Genomic DNA, 23,132 nt, shown 5'->3' with positions numbered 1-23,132 from the left:
GTAACAGCAATGGGATAATAGGGAATGGCGTTAGGTCCATCAGGGGAGGTTCAGGTTGGATATTAGGGAAAACTTCTCAGAAAGAATGGTGAGGCCCTGGCACAGCTGCCCAGGGAGGTGGTGGAGTCACCGTTCCTGAAGGTATTGAAGAAACACGGAGGTGTGGCACTGAATGACATGTTTTAGTGGGGATGTGTTGATGGTAGAACTTGATTTGAGAGGTCTTTCCCAACCTTTATGATTCCGTGATCTCTGAATGCAGAGCCCCGGAGACCACAGTACTGGGATGGTACGGAGGAGAACAAGAGGTTGCTCTGTGCAACAGGAAGGCAGTGCTCCAGGCAACGTACTGCACCGAACTATAGCTGCACTGAGTATAAAATGAAACAAAATTTGCATAGCTCTCTTTTTCACGGAAAGCCAGTAGCAGGGAGGGGGCACTGATCTTAGTAACTATTCACCTTCTGACATCAGAAACCTCCGATGCAACACACAAGACTGCTGTCGCGAAATCCCTGATCACGAACATGAAGCTCCTTCCCCTCCTCACAGCTGCGACCTGCTTCACGCCCCCAGCTCCCTCATTCTTTGTACCACAAGTGATGAAGTTTTTTTTCCAGATCACATGAGCCAGGATGAAGGGGAAAATCCTGCCAGGAACAGAGATGGGCTGCGACCTGAACCTGATCAAGGGGAGATACAGACCAGTACCCTGAGAGCTATATAAGAAGGTGCTTGGCACAAGAGCAAACACTTTTTCAGATGAAAGACTCCTATGAATCAGCCATGCATGTGAATGAAGACACCGTTTCAAGGAGGCTTGGAGCCACTAACAAAACTTTTTTGTATTTCATCATCGCTACCCTTGTTGCATTACTCATCTTTGCGTTAGCCACCATCATGGTCTTAGTTATCCGGAGGACGGTAAGCAATTCTCACTTTGCTCATTATCTTTTTCTTTTCTTATTTATTTATTTTTTAAATATAAACTTCTGCTCTAATCTCAAAATTATCCCATGGCTGGAAGGTCAGTCTCTGTCCCCTGTTATGAATGCACACAGGAATTAGGGGGAGAGAAAGACAGAAAAAAGAGGGAGATGAAAGAATGTTCAAAGAAAGAAATCCTTCCTCCATGGGTTAATTTCTAGCATGTGGTGTCTTCTCTGAGAGTGGAATTGGAAAGCTCATAATGCAAGAGTCAAACCACCTTCTGTCCACATGGTTCACAGGAGAAGTGGAGCAGAGGTACATCAGTGCCTCAGTGTGTGATACCTGGTTTATGTGCTGCCTTTGTTTATGGGTCTTCTTTGGAGACAGGAAAGAACTTCAAATGCCACATTAGAAATTTTATAGCCTTTACACATAAAATCTGAGTGCTGAAGGATCTCCACAAAGATTCAAAGAATGAAAGCACCAGCATGGGGCTGCTGAAGTGACTGGCTATGGAAAACAAAATATGATCTCTCAGTTCAATATTTTCTCTTACTAAATTGATCTTGTGCAATTTGTGTGTCCGTGTATGCACATTACCAAGAAATTAAAGCCATTAAAGCTTGACTGATGCTTCTTTAAGTTGTACCAGTGAGGAGTCATTTACCTGAAATCAGTGCTCTTCCAAAAGGGAAGCAGTCTGTGCACAGTTAGAATGAGACATGGGGGGTTTCAGGTGATAAATATTGGGATATTAAGGGAGATCTTTAAAATAACTGCTTGGATAATTACAGAATTGCCAGAGCTTTCCTATGTAATTAGGCTTTCATTTGTGCTTATTATGAAAGTAAGCATTAAATTACCTCTCCATCAGGATAAATGCAGTTAGACCAGTTGCCAGAGGAACAATATTACTGAAAGAGTTGAGATTTTCATTTAAAAGAGTAATGACATTTCTGCAGCTGCTTTGGAAACACAGCTTGGCTTAACGAGAAGGCAGGAAGCTGAGGAGTGAGAGAAATGTGAGAAACTGAGCTGCAGTTTTACAGTATGAGGGGAACTGGGCAGCAAAAACATAGCTCACTTCTTGCTCTTGGGGAACCAAGAGACCCTCAGTCCAGAAGCAGCAGTCATAGAATCATTAAGGCTGAATCATTAAGATCATCTGGTCATTCTCCATCCATCTCCATCTTGAGTTGATAGACCAGGGAGTAAGTGTGAGATTCTGATCCTGTGTGAGAGGCTCCTCAAGAATCACCAGGGCTTGCTCCAAAGCCAATTGGCTCCTGGTGACAACGGCAGTGTAAGGCTGGGCAGAATGCAGTCATGGCTGGGCTGAGCATCCCATAGCATTGACTCCAGCAGCTCCAGGGCTGGGGGTTGTGTGGTTATGGGAGTTCAGTGGGCAGTGAGTCCAGCTGCTGTAGGGAATACGCCATCACCAATTGGCTTTGTTCTTTTGTATCTTCTCAAGAGAGGATCAACAGAGGATCAACCCGTTAGGGTGATTTGGTTTTCTCTCCAGATGTCAGCTGGGTTCTACGAGTGGACCACAGGCACAGTGCTGGCCTGATGACCCATGTCTTGGCTGCCACTGCATTAAGTGGAAGCATCTAGTGGCATGCAGAAAACACAGCCCCTCAGCCCCATTGCAGGGACATGGAAGCTGTCTGCTCATCTTTCTTCACCTCTTGGATGAATTTATGCTTGCCTAAATCAGGGTGAAGGAGGGAGTATTGAAAAGAGGAAAATCAAACTGTGTAGAAGCAAGGCTCTTCCCTCACCCAAAATCTAGGTGATCTGAGTAACAGAAATATATGTGAAAGACCAGAACAACAACAACAAAAATCAACCGTTATTCCAAAGCTGTTCTTTGAATCTAGCATCAGTTACAACACACATTATTCATTGTCCTGCAATTTCCAGCACCCCAAGAAATTTTCTCTTTGATATTTTGTTTTCAAGAAAGGCATTGGTGCACAGTGTCAGACCTGGGAAGTGACATTTTTTGGAACAACATTCAGAACTGAAGTCAGTTCAGTTCTCAGCTTTCATCCACAGAAGCAGCTGGCTTTGGGCCATTCACTGATCTACGTCTCTCAGAACTGATTTTTGTTTTTCTCTCAGATGAGAACAGTTGCTGCAGAGAAGACCCTAGCCTGCCTTAATCCTTTCCTTCTTAATCCTGTTAGAAGGGCCCCAAAGCCTACACACTTCTGCCTGCTGCAGCCCACTGCTCTTGTGTATATTTGTGCATATATACAATACACACATCTATGTAGATCTCTGTATATGCAGAGAGAACAAGGATATAATATGATTTCTCTATCACAGAGTGAAAATCAGTGAAAGAGTAAGGATGAAAGTAATTGTTAGGCACACAATCTTAATGAGATCTTAGCTGTATTGGACACCCAGCCCTTGGGGTGCAGCTCTGTGAACGGATTTTGGGTGCATTGTGGGACAACCCATCACCGCTCTGCGTTTTGTCGCGGTCCTGTTTTCAACCTCCCAACCACACGGGCTGTCCCACCGGAGCCTGCTGGCCCCCTCTGCTGGTCAGCCCTGACAAAAAGGAGAAAACTCCGGCAGCTGCTCGCGACAGCAGCTTTGCTACTCGTTGTGGGCTGGGTTGGGCTCAGTGGTCCCTGTGGGTGCCTTTGAGCTCGGGGTATTTTGTGATTCTATAACAGCACCAGTGTGTCTCAGCTTGGGAAAATTACTTGTAAATATTTAAGGGAAGGAAGAAAGAAATGACTTTCTTTTGTTCTTTATTATTTTCTCTTTCTGTTGCCAAGACCGAAATCCTTCATCGTCAACACCCAGGCAGGGTGAATTTATTGCATTGAATTGTTCCTGAGCTGGGGTTATAGAATGTAACTTCCTTGAGCTCCAAGTGCGTGTCTTTACGTCCCACATTACACCATTACAGCAATATGCTGTTAGCAAACAGCAGTGCTAAGTGGTATTTCAGAGAAAACTCTAAAGCTTTATTTGAATGCCTCATCAATTGCCACTAGAATGAGCTGCATCAGTATCTGCTTCCCAGGTGAGGATACGATACGTCAATTCGTTTTCATTTTTCTCCTGTTGCCCTGGCTACAAAGCAAGCTTTGAGCCACCAGCCCCGTCCTGCGTGTCTCTGAGGCAGGGCTGTTGGGCCAATGCCTCCTGACGACAACGTCTCCATCACCATCCCGAGCACTTGGCAGGCAGCAGTGGATTTGCTGCCTGATATCATTCAGCATACTCTAGCCGGGGATATAGCATCTCTCTGTCCCATCTATAAACGCCTTTAATTCCTTGCAGAGTACAGAAATGCTCATAGATTGCATTGGAAACTAAAATTTCCCCACGCCTTGAGCGTGTGTGATAGAGACAGCCCTATACGAGGGTCCAGGACGTGAGCAGAAAGGATCCAGCAGTTCTCCTGTGCAATACTGTCAGTCAGAACTGCTCTCAGCCCAACATCTGATGAGACGTGCGTAGAGGAACCAGGAGATTTTTGGAGGGAGGATGTTGTTGTACAGAGGACCAAGAGGTCTGTAAATGCCAAATTTGCCAGACTACAGATCTAGGTTCCCATTCAGCTCCTAATCCAGCAGCCTTCCCTCATTCCTTGGGAAGATCACCTGGAGAAAGTCTTTGGCTCAGCATCAGATAACTGTTCCCTGGTCTTACATAAGTGTGAGAAAACAGGCAAACAAATATGAGATGCCCAAATCACAAAGCAGCTATACAATCTCTATCTGTGGAACACAATGTTTTGCTGTTAGACCAAATGATAACATTGCTTTGCCTGGAGCAGACATGGCTCTGCACTTCAACTATGATTAGGCCAAAATCTAATTAAATGTATTCTTCAACCTCTAAGGCCATAAGATTAAGTATCAGAAATGGTCACAACATGGCTTATCTTCTTTCTTCCTGTACCACGTGTTATACTTACACTCAGAAATAAAGTACTCATGTTTTAAGTCCCTTGAGATCTCCAGCCCACCATAGATGAAGCTGTCTCCCATGTATGCAGCCTGCCTCATTTCTGCCAGGAGACCTTAGAAATAGAAGCAGGACCACAGATGAATCCCACTGGCTCTGATGGGTGTCCAGTCCCACTCTGTCCTCCTCCAAGGTTTCAAAGCCACATTGGAGCTTTCAGGACTTCTGCTTCCAAAACAACACAAACAAAAGCCACACATCAGAGAATTACTATGTCAGAAAAACAGATTTCTATAGACTGTGACAAAGAATGAGTGAGGAAGGAGTTTTTCAAGAACCGTGGAGATGTGGCACTGGGGATATGGTCAGTGGGCATGGTGGGATGGGCTGATGGTTGGACTTGATCCTAAAGGTTTTTACCAACCTTAATGATTCTGTGATTCTAATTTGGCCAAGCGCAGAGAGCTTGCTGGAGGGCTGTGCTCCTCAGCAATCCCTGCCCCATGATGCTCCATTGGAGCCATGTGCTCTGTAACACCTGGTGCTAGCATTGCCTTCCAGAGATGCGATGGAAACTTGTAGATCCAACAGTAAAGCAGTGATCTGCTTGAACACAGAAGTGCTCTGCTCCCAGAATAACCTCTCCCACATCTCTTTCAGGCAGCTGATCCTGCCACAGAGGGCAGCACAGAACGGATCCGCAAAGGTAAGAAACCTAACCTGGCAGCCTGTGCAATTCATTCCATCTGTAATGCAAATATTGCCCAGCAAGGCAGCTGTGCCCATTGCACATAAAGGCATTTCTTGGTGAAAAGCCAAGGTGGAAAAAGAAAGGAAAAAAGAAAACAAGATTTTGAATTACTCAGTAGCTCAGGAAAGCAGGGCATGGCTGAGGAAGGCACAACCATTTCTGACTCTGCTGTCAGGTGTCTTTGCTGGCTCTTGCACATGTGGGTGTCATGTCCCCATCTGTATAAGGACATACTTCAAAACAGCAGGACCTCCTCTTGAGCTCCTCTGGTCTGTCTCCCATGGAGACAGTTACGTATTTCTTACCCATTTGAGGGGAAAAGAAAAGAGAGAAGAGGTAGATCTAATAGAGGAAAGTGCAGAAATGCAGCAAGAGGCAAGGAGCAGGAATTTAAACAGTCAGAAGATGGACATGGGGAGCCCAAAATAGGAGAAAGCTTTCTAACCAGACAGCAGAGACCGTGTGCCCAGATTCTGCTTTTTCCCCAGCGTAAATCAGAGCAGCTCGATTTGTTTCATTGCCATTTCTTTCTTGTTTCCACGGCCCTTGGCACTCAGCATTCTGAGTTCTTGCTGATTCCTAGTTGGTGCTGGAGGATAGGAGACAGCATCACCTCCCACTCTACAGATGGGAAAGCTGAAGCACAGGAAACTGAAATTCAAGGCCTAGAGAGCTCCTGTCACATAACCATCTTTTTCTCCACCTCCATTTCTGCACACAGGTGACATAGTGCTGAGTTTAGGCAACGTACACTCAAACTGGGAGAAGTTTTGAATCCAGGGCTCTTCTGCATTGGGCTTTCCTCATACCACACAAAGCTGTCCCTGTACATCACAGTGCCCTTTCAGAGGACTCCTCAGCAGCCTCACCATCATCTGTGTTGTGTACTAAAAGTCCAGTTGAACCGGAGGGGTTTTCTTTTCCCATTAGGGTGCCCACAAAGCGCTGCTCTCAAGGCAGTATCCCACCACCAGCTGGAAAGAGGCAGTGAAAGCCATGGAGTGGTGGCCAGGGACTGGCAGAGGAGGGACAGGGGCCATCTGCTAGGTTGGTGTTAATGTGAAGCAAAGCTCAAGTGACACTGGCATTCCCAGAGTAGAAAGAAGAAGTCTCACTAGTCCAGAAAAGCATCTCAGTATGTAAATACATAGATATATATTTCCAAATCTCACAGTCTACGTCAACTGCTCCTTCTCCCCATCGAGGCAGCAGGAGCCTGTTCTCTCCAGGAATTTACAAGGTGTTGTTTCATTAGGCAGAAACAGTTTAGCCTTTGGGTCAATATCAGTGGCAGGCTCCCTGTCGCTCTGAATTCTGCTGCCGAATCTGAGATTAGCATAAAGACAAAGGAGGGGATGACAAAGAAATGCCACAGGGCAGGAAGGGCTGCTGGAAGCTGTCTGCAATGGGTGCAGGTGCTCTATCAGCCTATCAGGTTCTGTTGCACAGCTCTGGCAGGGTAATGAAGCGTTAAAGTGTGAGCAAATTACAATGGTCTTTTATTTTTCTCTTAAAATGCATAAAGCAGAGCTAATTGATTAATAGATCCCAGCGGGTAATTTACAGCAGGGAGCTCTGCCAGGCAGTGTTTGCTGACTCCTAAGCAGGAACTGTGAGGCTCCATCCAGCAGCTGCAGAGCAACAAATTGGGATTCCACACTGCAGGACAGGAACTGTGCTGGGGATTTGTTTGCTGCTATCTCAGTGCCTTGAGCAGTGTTGACAGTGTAATTTGGTTCACAAGAGGACTTGAAGCCCTGCGTTGATAAGTGGTCAAGGTTGGGTTCTGAGCCTTGCTCCAAGCCATCTGATGGGCAAGGTGAGGGTGTCTGCTTGTGCACAGCATCTCAGAGATGCTCAGGGGGATGCAGGATCATCCAGCGTGCTGATGGATGGTGCCATGCTGGCAGACTGAAGGGGTCTGAAGGCAGACAAGGGGGAATGGTTTTATACTAAGACAGGGGAGGTTTAGTTTAGATATTAGGAGGAAGTTTTTCCCCCAGAGGGTGGTGAGGCACTGGAACAGGTTGCCCAAGGAGGCTGTGGATGCCCCATCCCTGCAGGCATTCAAGGCCAGGCTGGATGTGGCTCTGGGCAGCCTGGGCTGCTGGTTGGTGACCTGCACACAGCAGGGGGTTGGAACTGGATGAGCACTGTGCTCCTTTGCAACCCAGGCCATTCTATGATTCTATGATGCATTGCCACGCAAAGGGACAGTGCTCCAGACAACCAGGCACAGCCTGTTCCCAAATTAATTCTGTAATCCCAAAACAGGAAAAACACTCTGACTGCATTAAGATTTCCAATGAGATCACACTCTATTCTTAGCTATACACAGGTGGGCACTAAGGCTGACTTACAGAAGGTTTGTGTTCCTGACTCAGCTGTCAGCCCTCGATGGATGGGTTTGCAGCAATCTGCAAGCAGTAGCTGAGATGCAACGTCAGCTAATTAAGTGTTGGTGTGAAGAAATGATAGCAACTTCCTGCAAACCTGTGTCATTGTTGGTGGAGTGCCTGAGCAACAGGGGAAAGGAATTAAAGCTGTCACAAAGTAAATGTTTGTGACTTATTCTTTCTGTGGAAATATTTCTCTTTGGAAACTCATCTACGTTTCATAAATACGGAATCACGTATTAATACGTGTCAGAAGGAAATTATTGATAGATTAATTTTATAGAGGAAAATACAAAGAGAAATGTGGAATCATAGAGTCATTAAGGCTGGAAAAGACCTCTCAGATCGCCAAGTCCAACCCCAACCCATCCTCCACCATGCCCACTAACCATGGCCCTCAGTGCATATCCCCATGGTTCTGGACTGACTTTCAACCTCTGAAAATGTTCTCTTCCATCCTGGAATTGTCCAGTGCAAACTACTGAAATCACGGGGTGTTACTGATCCCAGGGCAGCGGGCTCTCCAGAAATGGGCACCTCACATTTAGAGCATGCTTTATCAGATTTTAGCTTTATCAGCTTCAGGACGTGTGCGTTGTGAAGTCTGTAAGGGTCTGTCTGGCCTCAGCAAGATCAGGACTCTTAAGCTGTGTTTCTCATTTTAACAAGTTTGGCAAGTCTTGGTTTGTGAATGCCAGACAGAGTGCACAAGCATCTTCATGAGCAAACATCCAGGGGAAACTAATCCTAGACTGGTGCCAGTTAGTCAAAATGAGGGCTTGTTTAATTAATAATGAGCTGATTAGTATTGATAAAAAGTGCTGAGCCCCGTCCCAAGCACAGCACCTTGCACTTCGCCGTGTTGAACCTCATTAGGGTCACGTGGGCCCACTTTTCAAGCTGTCCAGGTCCTTCTGGATGGCATCCCTTCCTTCTATTGTACCAACTGCACTGCTCAGCTTGGTGTCATTAGCAAACTCACTGAGAGCGTACTTGATCCACTGTCTATGTCACTGATAAAGACGTTCAAGAACAATGGTCCCAAGATGGAACCCTGGGGGACACCTGGGCACAGAGCCATTGGCCACAGCCCTCTGGCAATGACCATCCAACCAACTCTTTATCCACTGAACAGACAGGCCTTCAAATCCATACCTCTCCAATTTAGAGATAAGAATGTGATGTGGGACCATTTCAAAGGTCTTGCAGAAATCCAGGTAGATGACATCAGTTAATCTTCCTTTGTCTAATGAAGCCATCACTCTATCATAGAAAGCCAACAGATTGGTCAGGTATTAGACAAATATATGAATATATATATATATACATATATGAAGAGCTCATGAAATTAGGAAAGAGATGTTTCTGAAGTTTCTGTTTTTGGAGATGAGGAGGATCCTCAAAAACACCATCTGTGGGGCTTTTGCTGCTGGGTTAGCAGGCTCTGAGTAGATGATTTGTTTTTTCATGCCACTTCCAGCTCTTGATTTCACTGCCCTGAATCTATATTCACCTCACAAGTGGGGAAATTGATGCAGCAAGCAGTGAGGAGATAACCAGTTGGATCCTCTTCTCCTTGGATCTGGCTGGCAGCAGGTCCAGCCCTGTCTTGGAGCATTCAGGTTCCTCTGGCCAGAAAACACAGCCTGCTGCTTCAACACAAACATTTTGTACTGTGGGTGGAAATTGTGGGGCAGCAGCACTATCAAACCCCACTGGCGTGGAGAAGAGCTGTGTTATGTGCACACTAATCTGTCCCTTTCCCTGTGGGCTGCCCACTGTGGATGCTCAGCCTATGGTAAAAGGCGTCAGGAAGGCAAAAGAGAATTATCTCCCAATAGTTTCTTTAGGATAAAATAGCCTAGATAGCTTCCTTTAAGGCTGCTTCTTTATCAGCAGGTTTCCTTCAAGCAGTCTGATGGTGCACGTGCAACCAGTGGGGCTTTTTGGTGCTTAGACCTCGCTGAGGCTTTACTTTTCCCCCTTCTGACCTCATTTATAAGCAGATATAATCCTATTGACTTCAGCGGGATCACTTCTGATTTACACTCCTACCAGTGCAGAGCCAATTAGGCGATGTGATTGAGCACATCCATCGATCAGTCCTGCAGCTCTGGCAATTTCAGTCTCTGCTGGCTTGTGCTGAAATGATTCGGACGAAAGGAGTAACTTGATAAATAAAACTAGAAAATGGTTATAAGCTGCCTCAGCAGAGCGAGGACAGGAAATGTCTCTATACCTTTTTTTTTCCATATCTTGCCTTCTCAGAAACACAGCTGATGTCACCAAATAAACGCTTTGAACACACACATATCAAACTTGCTGACATCAATGAACGTAAGTGCAGCTTTGAAAGCGTGAAGTGCAGCCACATCAGTGACGGTTGTTCTGAAGAGATGCAGTGAAAACCTTGCAGCAGCTCAGGGCTGGAGGGGCTCCATGCAGCACCAGCTGTGTGTGTGTGTGGGCACAGTGCTGTTCTCACCTGGCAGAAGCTGCAAGGCTGCAGCTTGCGTGGTCTGCTTGAGCAGCAGCAGGGGGTTCTCTGCTTTACAGAGTAAAGCCCCCACATGGCACCACGTTTCTGTATAAATGTTGTCTTTGTATGAAGGATATCAGTAATGCAGGTGGGCTCAAAGCCCTGGCTGTGCATTTCCAGTGGCCCTTGTTACCATTGCTGCTCTTGTTGCCTGAAATAAGGACCAGAAGAGCTTTTTTTCTATCCTGCTCCGCATCTCTGTACACTAACACACTATATTGATATGACTGTCATCAGGAAAGTCGGCTTTGGTTTTTCTCTGGGGATTTCCAGCACAGCTAAGAGAGTTTGAGACACTACTTACTCACTGTTGGAGGGCAGGGAGCACCTGCTCCCCTAAAACTGCTGCAGCTGATGGAAGCAGAGGAAAGTTACTGTTCTTTCAAGACGTGCACAGACTACTTTTCCAACAGAATGAGTGCAAAGGGTGCACTGTTTCAAAATAGCAACCAGTGGGACTTTGTGGGACCTGTTTCTCTATCCTTCTGACCAAACGCCTCTTAAAATCAGGCCAACCAGACATTGTAAGGGTCTGAAGTTCTTACTTGTACCTTTAGTTTCAGGAATGAATATTGAGATTCTCTGTTCACTTTGGATTTTGTAGACTCCTGCTATGCCATATGTGAGGAACAAGAAATATGTCACCCCGTGCCATGCCATAGCATCATGATGTAGTAGAGTTCAGTTCTCTGTGTTAATTGCTCCTTCAGGAGCCCCTGGAGGCTGGGGGACTCATTACCAACTAAGTGTCAGGAAAATGATTTGCGTACCCTGAGATAGGAGTTCATAATTTGGCAGGATGCTGCTGAAATTCCTTCATGCTTCATTCCTTCCCAGTCCCCCATCTGACATCCCTTCCCCGGCTACAGGAGGGCCAGGAGAATGTAAAGAGGGAGAGATCAATGCAATGAGAAATAACCATCCACCTGCGTGGTTGCACTGATGGAGATGCTCTCTGTAGTCTTGAATATACAACTTGTCCCTGTGTCCTTATGCACGTGGGCTGTGCAGGACTGCATACAAACAGAGAAAAAAGGAGGAATAATCAGTGCCTTTCAGTGAATGTTTGGTATGATAGGAGGAGGAAAGGTTCAGGAAAAGCAGGTGGGCATGTGAGGCACTGCACAGGTTGCACAGAGAGGCGGTGATGCCCCATCCCTGCAGACAGCCAAGGTCAGGCTGTTGGGGCTCTGAGCACTGCAGGAGCTGTGGGTGTCCCTGTGCACTGCAGGCAGTGGGACCTGATGGCCTTTAAGGATCCCTTCCAACTCAGACGATTCTGATTCTGTGCGGCTGGAAGAGAGGTGAAACGGGGAAGGAAATGGAGGAGTGCAGGGTCAGGGATGCAGAGCCGGGAATGCGGGGAGGGGATGAGGAACGGAGATGGATGCAGAGCCGGGATGCAGAGCCGGGATGCAGAGCCGGGATGCAGAGCCGGGATGCAGAGCCGGGATGCAGAGCCGGGATGCAGAGCCGGGCGCGGCCGTGGGAGGGAGCCGTCACCGCGCGGCCGCCGCTCTCGGGCTCCGTGCGATGGGGCAGCCCCGGTTCCGCCCCGGTACCGCCCCCGTACCGCCCTGCCCCTGTACCGCCCCGTAGCTTTTCCTGCCGCGAGCCGAGCAGCAGGGCCGAGCTGGCCGGGCGTCTCTTGAGGGCAGCGCTCAGATCCAAAGGTCGCACTGGAATCCCGCTGGAACTCACACTGTAACGGAGGGGGTGGGGTACCCTAAAAGCCATTTTAAGATGCAAGTTTTACTGAGCTGAGAGCATTACGGTGCTATGGAATCAGCGTGCAGGTCAAGCAGAAGGAAACAGCTTTCAGGGCTATGTGGGCTGCTGCTTGTTGCTTTGGATCTTCCACTGTGCAGTTGTGAGGAATCATAGAATGGCTTAATTGGAAGGGATCTTAAAGATCATCTGGGTCCAAACCCAAGAGGATGGGTGAAAAGTGACATTTCCACGCCAGTCAATGCCCTGGAGAATAGAACAGTTCTCACATCACCAACCTAGGTGGAAATAAATACAGCTCTGGTGATAGCACAGAGCAGCATCCTCTGCATCGAAGCTGAGTTTGGCTGCTCGGCTCGTCCATCATCCCAGGGAGCTCAGATCAGTGGGGACAGCACAAGCAAGCTGTCAGGGAGCACAAGGAAGAAGTCCTAAAGGATTCTATTGCATCCCTTCCCTTCCCTTCCCTTCCCTTCCCTTCCCTTCCCTTCCCTTCCCTTCCCTTCCCTTCCCTTCCCTTCCCTTCCCTTCCCTTCCCTTCCCTTCCCTTCCCTTCCCTTCCCTTCCCTTCCCTTCCCTTCCCTTCCCTTCCCTTCCCTTCCCTTCCCTTCCCTTCCTTCCCTTCCCTGTTTACCCAGCCTGGTGGTGCTGAATGTGGTGCCAGAATTTGACTTTTTGTCAGCACAAAGAAATCAGGAGTGCTCACCTGCTGTGATGTTTCCTTCAGGGAACACCTCCGAAGACTATTTAAGAATCCTACAGAATGTCCCGGCCAAGGGAGCCGCTGCGTACATGAGAGGTCAGTGGGAGCTCTATCCAATCACATAAACATTTTCTTTAACTTCAAAAGAGACAGTAAATAATTAGATACCTTCCCCACACAAACATGCAAATACATATCTCCATTATTCCCCCTAAATACCGCAGAAGGCCATTTCCCACTGCACCTCCCTGTCTTGGGTTTCCCAAGGGGCTGCACAATCCCTGGGACCTTTCAGCGCCCCAATCCACCCATGAGTGCTCAGCCACCCACTGAGCCCCTCTCCAAGAGTTTCCATTGGGAAAACCGCAGAGCACGTGTCTCCATTTACCAGACTGCACATCCATAAATCTGAATTTAGGCCACCAGAGTTCATCGGCTCACTTTACAATGTCCTTGCTTTTCTTTCTAGTGTCAAATTCAGTAAACAGCTCGAAGCTGAGCTTGGCTGGGAAGGGTATATGTGACAACATCCAGTGCAAGAGCGAGGAGCTGGTGATCCGTGAAGAGGGCCTCTACCTGATCTACTGCCACCTCAACCTCCGCTTTGCCAACTGTTCCCACAGCCCCACAGACCTCAAGATAGAGCTCCTCGTCAACGACGAAGTCAACAGGCAGACGTTATCCACGTGGTGTGCATCAGACTCGTGCCAAGAAAAGAACTTTAAGACCTTGTTCCAGCTCCACTTGACGTACTTGAACGTGGAGGACCGGATATCAGTAACACTCAGCCATCCTAAATTCCTGAATGAAATTCACCTTCCCAATGATAACGTGCTTGGGGTCTTGAGGTACAGCGATGAGATGTGAGGAGCCCTCTGACTCCCCACTGCTGCACAGACTTTCTCTGTCTTCCTCTGATGACAGCAGCCTGCTTTTACTAGGCTACATCTTGTTTTACGTTTCCTATCTCACCTCATTGCTAGGGTAAATGAGGAACCTTGTGTCCCAGAACGAAATCTTAAAACACTGCAATACCCACACCTGGCGGATGTCAGGTTGCTCTGGTTTGGTCGCGGTAGGGTTGCTGTTGGATAGCAGATCCAGCAGCACAGATGTGGCAGCGGATCCTCCAAGCAATGCAGTGCAAACACAGCCCGAAATGCAACCAGATAATGGGAAGAGCACACATTATCAAGACTTCTTGGCTAAAGCACTGCTGGCAGATTGCCTGTGCTCAGGAGACGGGGGAAATCCTTTTGATCTGAATTTTATGGAACAGTGTTTTGACACGGTCGTTCCAAAAAACCTAACAACCAACGCTTGTAATTAAGGCTTTCTTTTCAACTGGAGCATGCAACCACAACTCTGGAGTGAGTTTATGGATAGATCATACTAAGGAAAGAGGAAATTGCTGACTCCCAGGCTGATAGCTAAAACTCTGGGTTTTAGAGTGAAGGAGACTGGGGACTCACCAAACGTTTCTGTGCTGCATTCTGCCACAAACTTTATGCAGTTTAGTTCCAAGTGTTTTCCTTTTCACTATTTATCCATCTTCTCTATTTAAAATTAAGCTCTTCGGGGCAGAGCCTTTGTACATGCACCGTGTTCAGCCTCTGTTCTCACCTGGAACTTCTAGGCCTTTCCATAATTAATATTAAAAAATGATCTTCTTGTGCCACGTGACAAAAGAGTTTGTTATGATACTTTTCCCCCAAATTGTGCCCTGCCTGTTTGGCAGTTCCCTGAGTGATACGACAGCACAGTGCTGTGTAAACACATCCCAACATCTGAACTGTTGGAAAATCCAAGATTTAGATCGGAGGTTCCAACTTTCCCAAGGATGATTTCAGAGCTGGCCCTCAGCTACCAGCTGTGGCATTCAGACAGTCCAGATTTAATTTGATCTTTGAGTTACGACTTAATGAATCATGGAAGCAACCTCAGGCCCTTGTACTCCGTGAATTTCAGTAGCACAGGCTTTTATTTAAAATCTGATTCTCACCATGAGGGGATGTAGGAAAAAGTTGCCAAGGATCCAGGCTTTCATTTTTTCCCTTTGTCACCGGGGTTCTACCGTGGCCCGTTGTTGTTGGCATTCAGCTTTTTCCTTGGGTACTTGTTTATCCTTCCTTTCACATGACTAAGACTGGATGAACTGTTCACACCAAAACTTTTAGTCATGGATTTAGCTTAGAAATCAGTTTCTGGCTTCCAAAACCCCGGAAGTCTTTTATTGTTCAGGCTTATCTGATGATCAGTTTGTGTGAGCATACTCAAAATGCTTCTCATGGAAGTAATTTTTTACTTGTGATATTTCCTGCTACATTCTTGAGGGTTCAATCCATTAACCAGGTGATTTCAAACGTGACAAACCTTTCAAAGGGTCAGGAATAGTCAGGCTGACTCACTGCTATGGATATCTCCTTTTTGTTTTGATAAACATTGACGAAAACAAAAATCCCTTCTATTATTAATGACCAAAGGAAAAAAAAAAAAGAAAATGAAATTTGTGTTTTCTTTTTTTCTTTCCACATTAAAGAAACTTAAAAGAATCCCCTTGACATGTTCATGTCATTGTCACCTCCATTGCCATCACCTCACCCCTCTGGACCCAATCAATCTTTCCCATCTTGGAACAGGGTTTTTAACTTCTATCTGCCACAGCCTTGATGAGTACCACCAATGTCCAGAGAAGTGTCAGCAAGACTGACAGTTAGGAGCTATAGCTCCTGAATATTGAGAAGGCAACTAATGAGTGAAAATATGTGTTAACTCCCTCCACTCCCACCTTTCCCTACGTGCTTGGAATTGAAAGAGAAAGCCCATTATTTAAAAAACTAAAGGAGCTCTCTTCATAGGATCATTTTATTCTATTATTTTGCCAGATGGAGAAAATCCTGACAAAGCAGCGCTAAGCTTCTCAGCCTGTGGCTTTTTAATACCGAGGGATAAAACTATTTGGCCTCTACTCCATTGCCTCTGAGAACTAAAAATAAATTAGAGCCATAAAGAGGGCTCATTAACAGAGCGTGATTTTGCCATTGGTTGTAAAACTGTTAGATAGCTCTCACTGAAGTGAGGCCCTGAGCCAAGCAGCAGCCTCCTTGCTTTCTGGCATTCTCCAAGTCACTTCACTCTTCCATCACGTTTCCTTCTCTGATTTCCCAGTTCTCTGGGGCAGTTTATTTTTGACAACAACTCTCTGCTAAAAAAGTAAATCCAGGCTGATTCTTTGCACAATGCCACGGCTCTTCAGCAGCATCCATGGCAACGCTTTGGGAAAGGACCCGGTCCCATGCTCTCAGCTTCCCACTGGCTCTGCTCACCCCAACCTGCCCTTCCCTGAGCCATGGATGCTCCAAGGAGTGGACAGTGACAGTGCTAAAGAGATGGATAAAAACTTGAAAATTCCTTCCCCAGTTCTTAGATATGGCAAATGTGCAGCTTTATGTGTGTGTGATTTATTGCTAAGTTGACCAGGGAGAAAGCAGCAGCATCTCACCCTTCTCAGAAGGGATCACACTCTTAAACTGTGTTTTGCTTGAAGAAGAAGTGTCCGCAGGCGTTGATATGTGCCATTATTTGTGACCCTGGTTGACAGAAAAAAAAAGAAAAAAAAAAGTGTGTTACTGGCTTAATTCTGGCTGTTGTTAAGTACCATAAGAAATTTTAGGAGGAAACTTAAGCAGAAGTCAAGCCAGTGCAATTCACTTCCATCCAAGCTCACCCAGGGGCAGCAAATCAAAGTCAAATCAAGTTTGATAGCAGAGATTGTAGAGTTGGAGCTGAACTTCCCTGAAGCTGCGAGGCACCTCAGAAGGCTCAGCGACACCCCCTGTGGTATTGGCCTGAACTCAAACTTCTCAGAGCTCATATCTGAAAATGAGGCCATGGCTTACCTGACACGCATTCGTTTGTCAGGCTGCATGAGTGCTTACAGAGGACACGAAGACTTGCATTTGCTTGGCTGATGGTTTTGTTTCATTTTATGTTCTTCCACATTTCCCAGACGGAGGAAATTGCAGTCACTGAGAGAGGAATCCATCGCTGTGCTCTAAGCCAACCCAGGGGCTGTGTGCTACCCCAGAATGAGCTCTCCTCTTCTAAAGATCCCACCTGGATCCACACCACTGGCCTTCAGCCATGCGCCCACCTGGTTCTGTGCTCCTCTTACACACACAGATTCCTCTCGAGAGCAAACAGCATTCTTGAGGAGCCTCAGCTGTTGCTCTTAAATGAATCTGCTCTTTTTCAGAATGTTAGTCTTCATAGTTCAATATTAGAAGCAATTTATTTTCAAGCACTCTATCCCAAGGTTAAAGGGAGAAAGGGGCTAACTGGCATAAATAACCATTTAAAAAGCAGAGTTAGTGAGGAGGCTCACTAAGTTTTGGGGACCTCTGGCTGATGCATCTCCTAAAAGTGGAAGTGATGCAGCGCGTGTTGGGTGTGAGGAGTGAGGGAAAGCCTCACAGCAAAGGCAGCTTCTGTAGGAGGAAGAGCTGTAGAAAACAAATTCTGACAAGCAACCCTTGTGACAGCATGGGTTGCACTCCGTGACCTCAAAACTCCTTTTAATGGTGACTGTAGGACTACTAGAAGAAAACATGATAAACTGTGAGGAATCAGAGTCTTGGAAAAGTGTTTTGGCTGAGTCTATTCTGCAGCAGTGCCCCCACCCAGATGAGCTCATGTTTAAAAATCCCCAGTGACCATTTTCAAAATGGATTTGGAGAGCTTGAAGGTTTGGGGTGGGTGAGAGTAGAGACCAAAGCAGAATGGCACAGCATGTTCTGAAGTTCAAATGGCTTCAAGGAGAGTGAAAGCCCAGAGTTCCTGGCACACAATTCCTGCAATGGGGCCAGAGAGCCTTCATCCCCTCTGCACTCAGCATTGCCTCTGGGCTGCAAGGGCTGCTCACAGGCAGCGGCTACTCTCCTCTGTTGCAAGATGAGGATGTGTACACCATGAGTAAATCCATCATATTTTCCTGAGATGCCATATCCTGCAGGTATTAGCACACCATTTCCCTTCAACTACATCCACAGCATCTAAATTTAGGATTACCATTTCCCTATACAGCCGGCTTGAAGCAAGAACTTTCAGGAGGTGAGTCAGAGCACCCAAATTAGCTGCCTATATTAAACACTGTCAGCTGGTGACTGAGTCTTCACTGAGTCCACTAAGCCCTGGCACTCATCAGCTCCAGTCAAGGCAACAGAATTCAAAGATTGTTTAATCTGTGGCCTGATCACTTATGGGCACTTCCTACAGCTTCCTATTGAGTGCACCGAGGCTGTGAGACTCCTGGAAAGCCTGTGGCTCTCCAGCAGAGGACAACTGTACAAACACCAATGCCAGCTGGGAAAGTTGTTGGATGTGTGCATGCAAAGAAGACTTTCCCACTTGGGTCGTTTCATTCCCAGCACTGCATATTGCTTGGACTCATGCAGAGCTGATAGGGGGAGAACAACATCTTGTAATTAAGCACCAATTCAGTACTAAGAGTTCACAAGGAAATTTTTATTAAATAGTTTGTTGGTTTTTTTTTTTTTTTCATTCTTTTAGTTTTATGAATCTCCGTGGGTTTTTTTTGTTTGTTTGTTTGTTTTATTCTGCTTCTTCTTCTTTGCTTCTATTTGTCATTCTTATAAAAAAATGAATGGAGAAAAAGAAATATAAAGGAGAAAAAAAGAAAAGAAGCCACATAAATGTGAAGAATCTGTATAAAACCCAGTTTGAAGGGCCAAATGAGCTCTACTGATGCTCCGACTCCAAGGAAGTGAGTGAGCTTTCACATAAGCAACCATCTGAAAAGAAATATTTCTAAAGCTTATGCTTAAGAGGAAGAATAAGTTTCATGTTTAAAAATGAGAACATGTGATTTGTTTATACTTTATATGAATGTAATTTCAGGGGCTTCAGCTGAGTTCCTCAAGCTTGACAGTGGTAGAAGAGCAGAACTTCTGCCTTTGGCAAGCAGATAGTGTGCAGAATATCAGAACCTTTATATGTAAAGGGTATTTTTTCATATATAAGCCTGTGTTGTGAGACAGTGCTTTGGGGGCTTTAGCAATAGACACATGTCAAAGTAATTGTATTGTGTCAAATAAAAAATGTTAATTATTCCGGTTTAAATATTGAGGTGGGGGTGGGGAGGCAGTGTTTTCCTGAATAAACACATTCTGATTCATAACACAGTGAAATGTGTCTTTAATCAAACACATCTGTGTGAAAAACAACCAGACGTTGCCCAGTGCTCTGGGTATGAAAGGGGTGATGGAGGCAGATGTGGCTGCTGCAAACGTTGGAATTCTGAGCTGGAAAGTGCTCAGCATTCAGCAGGGGACGCTTCCCTTCTAGCAGGTGTTGAGATGCAGTCAAGAGGCCCTAAAACCACACGGCCGCATAAATGCTCAGTGTTTTTAAACAGGAAGAGACGCGGTGCACGAGTGTGTATGAGAAGCCTGAGCAGTTGGGGATCATGTCACTGCATGCCCAAATCACAAATGTGACGTTGGCTGGTGCCAATGTTCACAAAGAGCCTCTTGAGCTTTTCCTTACTCTTCGATCCTTCATTACATGTATGTGTGTGTATATATATATATACATATATATAACTCCAAATAATTTCAAACCAACTTTGAGACTGCAAAACTCAGTAAGCAGGGAGGACTTGTGTGTATGTTTTGTTTGGTTATTACATAAAGTCGTTCAAAGGACAATGGCAGCTGAAAAGTCAGTGATCAAAAGAGTTCTTATGCTCTTTTTATTATTATTTTTAATTAAACTAATAATGACAACCATAGCAGCTATAATTTTGCATAAGGAAAAAAAATAGACATGATTCATCCTGCAAGTGCTTTTACATTCTTTGCAGATAAAGCGGAGACACGCACTTGTAAAAGATAAGGAAAAGAGAAATTATCTTTCTAAATAAACAACACCACAAGAGAAATGCCATGTGAAATCCAAAAGGTGATGTTTTTGTCTTAGTGAAGTCTAACATTTGCCACTGACAGGACTGCAGTGAAACAAAAACATGTTTTGTTATAGCAGATTCACCAGGATGGAATTTAATTTTCAGGGATAGACTTCACCAATAGCAACCATTGTTGCAGTGTGGAGACTGCCACACCAAAATCTCACAACTCACAACCATCCAGAGGCAGAACAGCCACAGACCAATAAATTCTTTGGAGATGAGAGGAAAAAAAGATCAATTTGCTTGCTTGTTTTTAAATGATGCCCTTTCTATCAGTGGCACACTATTGTTTGGCTTTCCCTATGGTGTATCCAAGGAAGACATGACTCTGATGCTCCTCCATGAAGGTGTTGTAGGTGGTTTTAGGGGATTTACAGTCCATCTCACATGTTCCCTCTCTTGTTGCTATTTAAGCTATCCACAAAAAACAAGGAAAGTGAGTAAACAGTGAGTAACTGAAGTGTACACAGTGAAAACTCAAGCATGAAAGTCCAAGTAGTTATATATGGAATGAGTAAAAGCCAACACATACTCCTATTTATTTTGTGAGATAGTTCAGCTATTCTGATTTTATGCATCGTGTTTCTGGAGAAATGACCTGGTTTTGCCCCACAACTCAAATTCTGTGAAACTGACATAATGTATGCATGCAACAATGGTGGCTACAACATATAATCATATAACCAAAGAAATAATGCTTAAATTTGCCCCAGTTCATTAGCAAATCTTCTATCTTTTAATAGCAAACAAAAAGTTTTCCCTTAATTGTTTTCAGAAGTTAAGAAGATCAGGCTGATTTATCCCTCAGAATTCTGACATATTCTGTGTCCCCTCAAACCAACTGTGCATCCCTGCTTGATGGGGCCTGTGTTACAGAACACATAAACTTGTATCATTCACATTGGTTTCTGAAAGAACAAGCTCCAAGGGAGAAGAAAACAATCTGTTTCTCAATTCTGCGTTAGCAGTTGCTACCAGAGAGAGCAGGTGAAGTTAAAGGCAACTGGCAACATTTCAAAAGAGAAGATTAAATTGATTCTTCTCTTCTCTTCTCTTCTCTTCTCTTCTCTTCTCTTCTCTTCTCTTCTCTTCTCTTCTCTTCTCTTCTCTTCTCTTCTCTTCTCTTCTCTTCTCTCTCTCTCCTCTCCTCTCCTCTCCTCTCCCTCTCCTCTCCTCTCCTCTCCTCTCCTCTCCTCTCCCCTCCTCTCCTCTCCTCTCCTCTCCTCTCCTCTCCTCTCCTCTCCTCTCCTCTCCTCTCCTCTCCTCTCCTCTCCTCTCCTCTCCTCTCCTCTCCTCTCCTCTCTTCTTCTCTCCTCTCCTCTCCTCTCCTCCCTTCTTTACTCCTCTTTCAACAAGGATAAATAACATCCCAGAAAGTGCAAGCCATGAATGTTTCACCAAGACCACACTTTTTCTCTTTTTTTTCTGGAAAGTACCAGTTTCACAGAAATGCTTGTCAGCAGAAGTTGCTAAGACCAGGCTGGAATTTCTGATCAAAACCCCAGAAAGACCAAGAGATGAACACAGATCCAGGTGGCCTGGCTGTCCCCAGAGGCAGATGGCCATGGTAGCACAGCCTCATTCCAGGTCCCCTGTGCTGGAGGAGGACCCAAGAGTCAGCTCCAGCCCCAGTGCTATGCTCCCCACTACAACCAGTGAAGAAGCCCATTGCTCAAATTTCCATTGCTTGCTACAAGAAATCCAGTGGTGCTCACAACGTGCTTGTGGTGTGCCCCTCTCTTCGCTGCAGAGATGCTGCCTTCCCAATAGGGAATTATTTTGGAAAAGTGGAAAAGCAATGGTTTTGGGAGCCATGGCTGGGGAGAGAAACTCCTCAGCTGGAAGGATTAGTAGTGCCAATAGCTTTGATTTCACCCAAGGGAGACTGAATTCCTTATTCCTGCGCCAGAAGTCCTGCAAATGGTTTCTGTTATTCACTCAGTTTTAGTTGGAACGGGAGAAGCTCTGAAATGAGTCCTGGAGAACTGCAAATACTTTCAAAACTCAGAAATGATTTAAAGCCAGATTCAACCACTGCAGTCTGCAGTTGTTGGACTCATCTGGAAAATTCTGTGTAACTCCCCAGTAGGGGCAGTCCCCATCCCCTGCAAATTAAATCACTCCCTTGAAAGAATGTGTGGAACAACATCAGTCACTGAGCAGCACTGGGACTGCTCACTCTCACCCACATTCCTATGTACATTCCAGCTCTGCCTCACTCTCCTTCTGACATCAGGTGGCGATTCCTCTCTCAATAACAAAAAAATCCACATAAGATTTGTGCCAGGCATTTTCTGTGCTATTTTCTTCCCATGCAGAGGGAGAAGGAAAATGCAAGCTGTTGACCAGTGTTTCCTCTTTCCTTTTCCTCGAGTACATCTCCTGTGCCACTCTGTTTGTACCAACTACACTTCCTGCTGCCTTCCCCTTGGTGCTCCCAGGCAGTGTCATGCAACTGAGAGCTTCTATGTCTCAAAAGTGGAAGCAGACAGAAACTAGCAGAAGGGCACTGGGACACCATTGCCTCCTTCCTCTTCTTAGGGATAAAACCACATTTGTATGAATTAAAGAAAGAAGAAAATAGTTTTGCAAGTTGAACACGATGTTTTGACTTGTCAGAGCTTGGGATGGATTTTGGCAGGGGTTTTCCAGAAAGGCAAAAAACAGTTGCAGCTGAACATGCAGCTTGCTTAGAAATCCTCTGGCACTTGATTACTGGCTCTCAGATCTCTGTTTGTGTCTCTGACTCAGTATGGCTGTGCTCCACCAGCACCAGAATGGTCCAGCTCCAGCAACAGCTTTGCTGGTCACCCTGTCAAGTGCTGTTGGTGTAACACTCATGGTGTCAGGGTGACAAATCCCACCCTCCCACACATCATGGGGCTGGGGCCCTCCCAGGCAGGATGCAGGGCAGGCAGCATGGCTAACCAGGCTCGTCTGGAGGTGGATGTGTTCCTGGCCTGCGTAAAGGCTTCCTTTCCCTTCCCTCCCCTTAGCACATCTCACTCTGTATCCCAGTGCTTGGTTCTGGTTTGTCTCAGATCATACATCAGGACATCAAGTCTGGACTCAGGATCCCATTGAGAACCACATTCAGCATGCAGTTCACTTTGCATTCGCTCATGTTCATTCTTCAAGCTCTAACAAGTCAGGGGCACCAT

General features: G+C 45.8%; 1 protein-coding gene across 2 annotated transcripts; it reads left to right on the top strand.

Annotated features, from left to right (window-relative positions):
* The first annotated feature begins 426 nt into the window (after positions 1–426).
* Positions 427–15,487, top strand: TNFSF8 (TNF superfamily member 8). Of its 2 annotated transcripts, XM_010720801.4 has the most exons (4): positions 427–924; positions 5,530–5,575; positions 13,011–13,082; positions 13,456–15,487. In XM_010720801.4, the coding sequence occupies exons 1-4, from the start codon at positions 763–765 to the stop codon at positions 13,851–13,853; spliced, it is 678 nt and encodes a 225-aa protein (XP_010719103.1). In that variant the 5' UTR covers positions 427–762; the 3' UTR covers positions 13,854–15,487. The 2 variants fall into 2 exon arrangements, with proteins under 2 accessions (XP_010719103.1, XP_085095499.1); XM_085239373.1 differs by lacking the exons at positions 427–924; positions 5,530–5,575 and adding an exon at positions 11,498–12,228.
* Positions 15,488–23,132: the final 7,645 nt, after the last annotated feature.

Source organism: Meleagris gallopavo, chromosome 19 (genome assembly GCF_905368555.1).
Source record: "Meleagris gallopavo chromosome 19, MGAL_WU_HG_1.1, whole genome shotgun sequence".
In the NCBI taxonomy this organism is placed as follows: Eukaryota; Metazoa; Chordata; class Aves; order Galliformes; family Phasianidae; genus Meleagris; species Meleagris gallopavo.
This window is presented reverse-complemented; position numbering and strand designations above follow the sequence as displayed.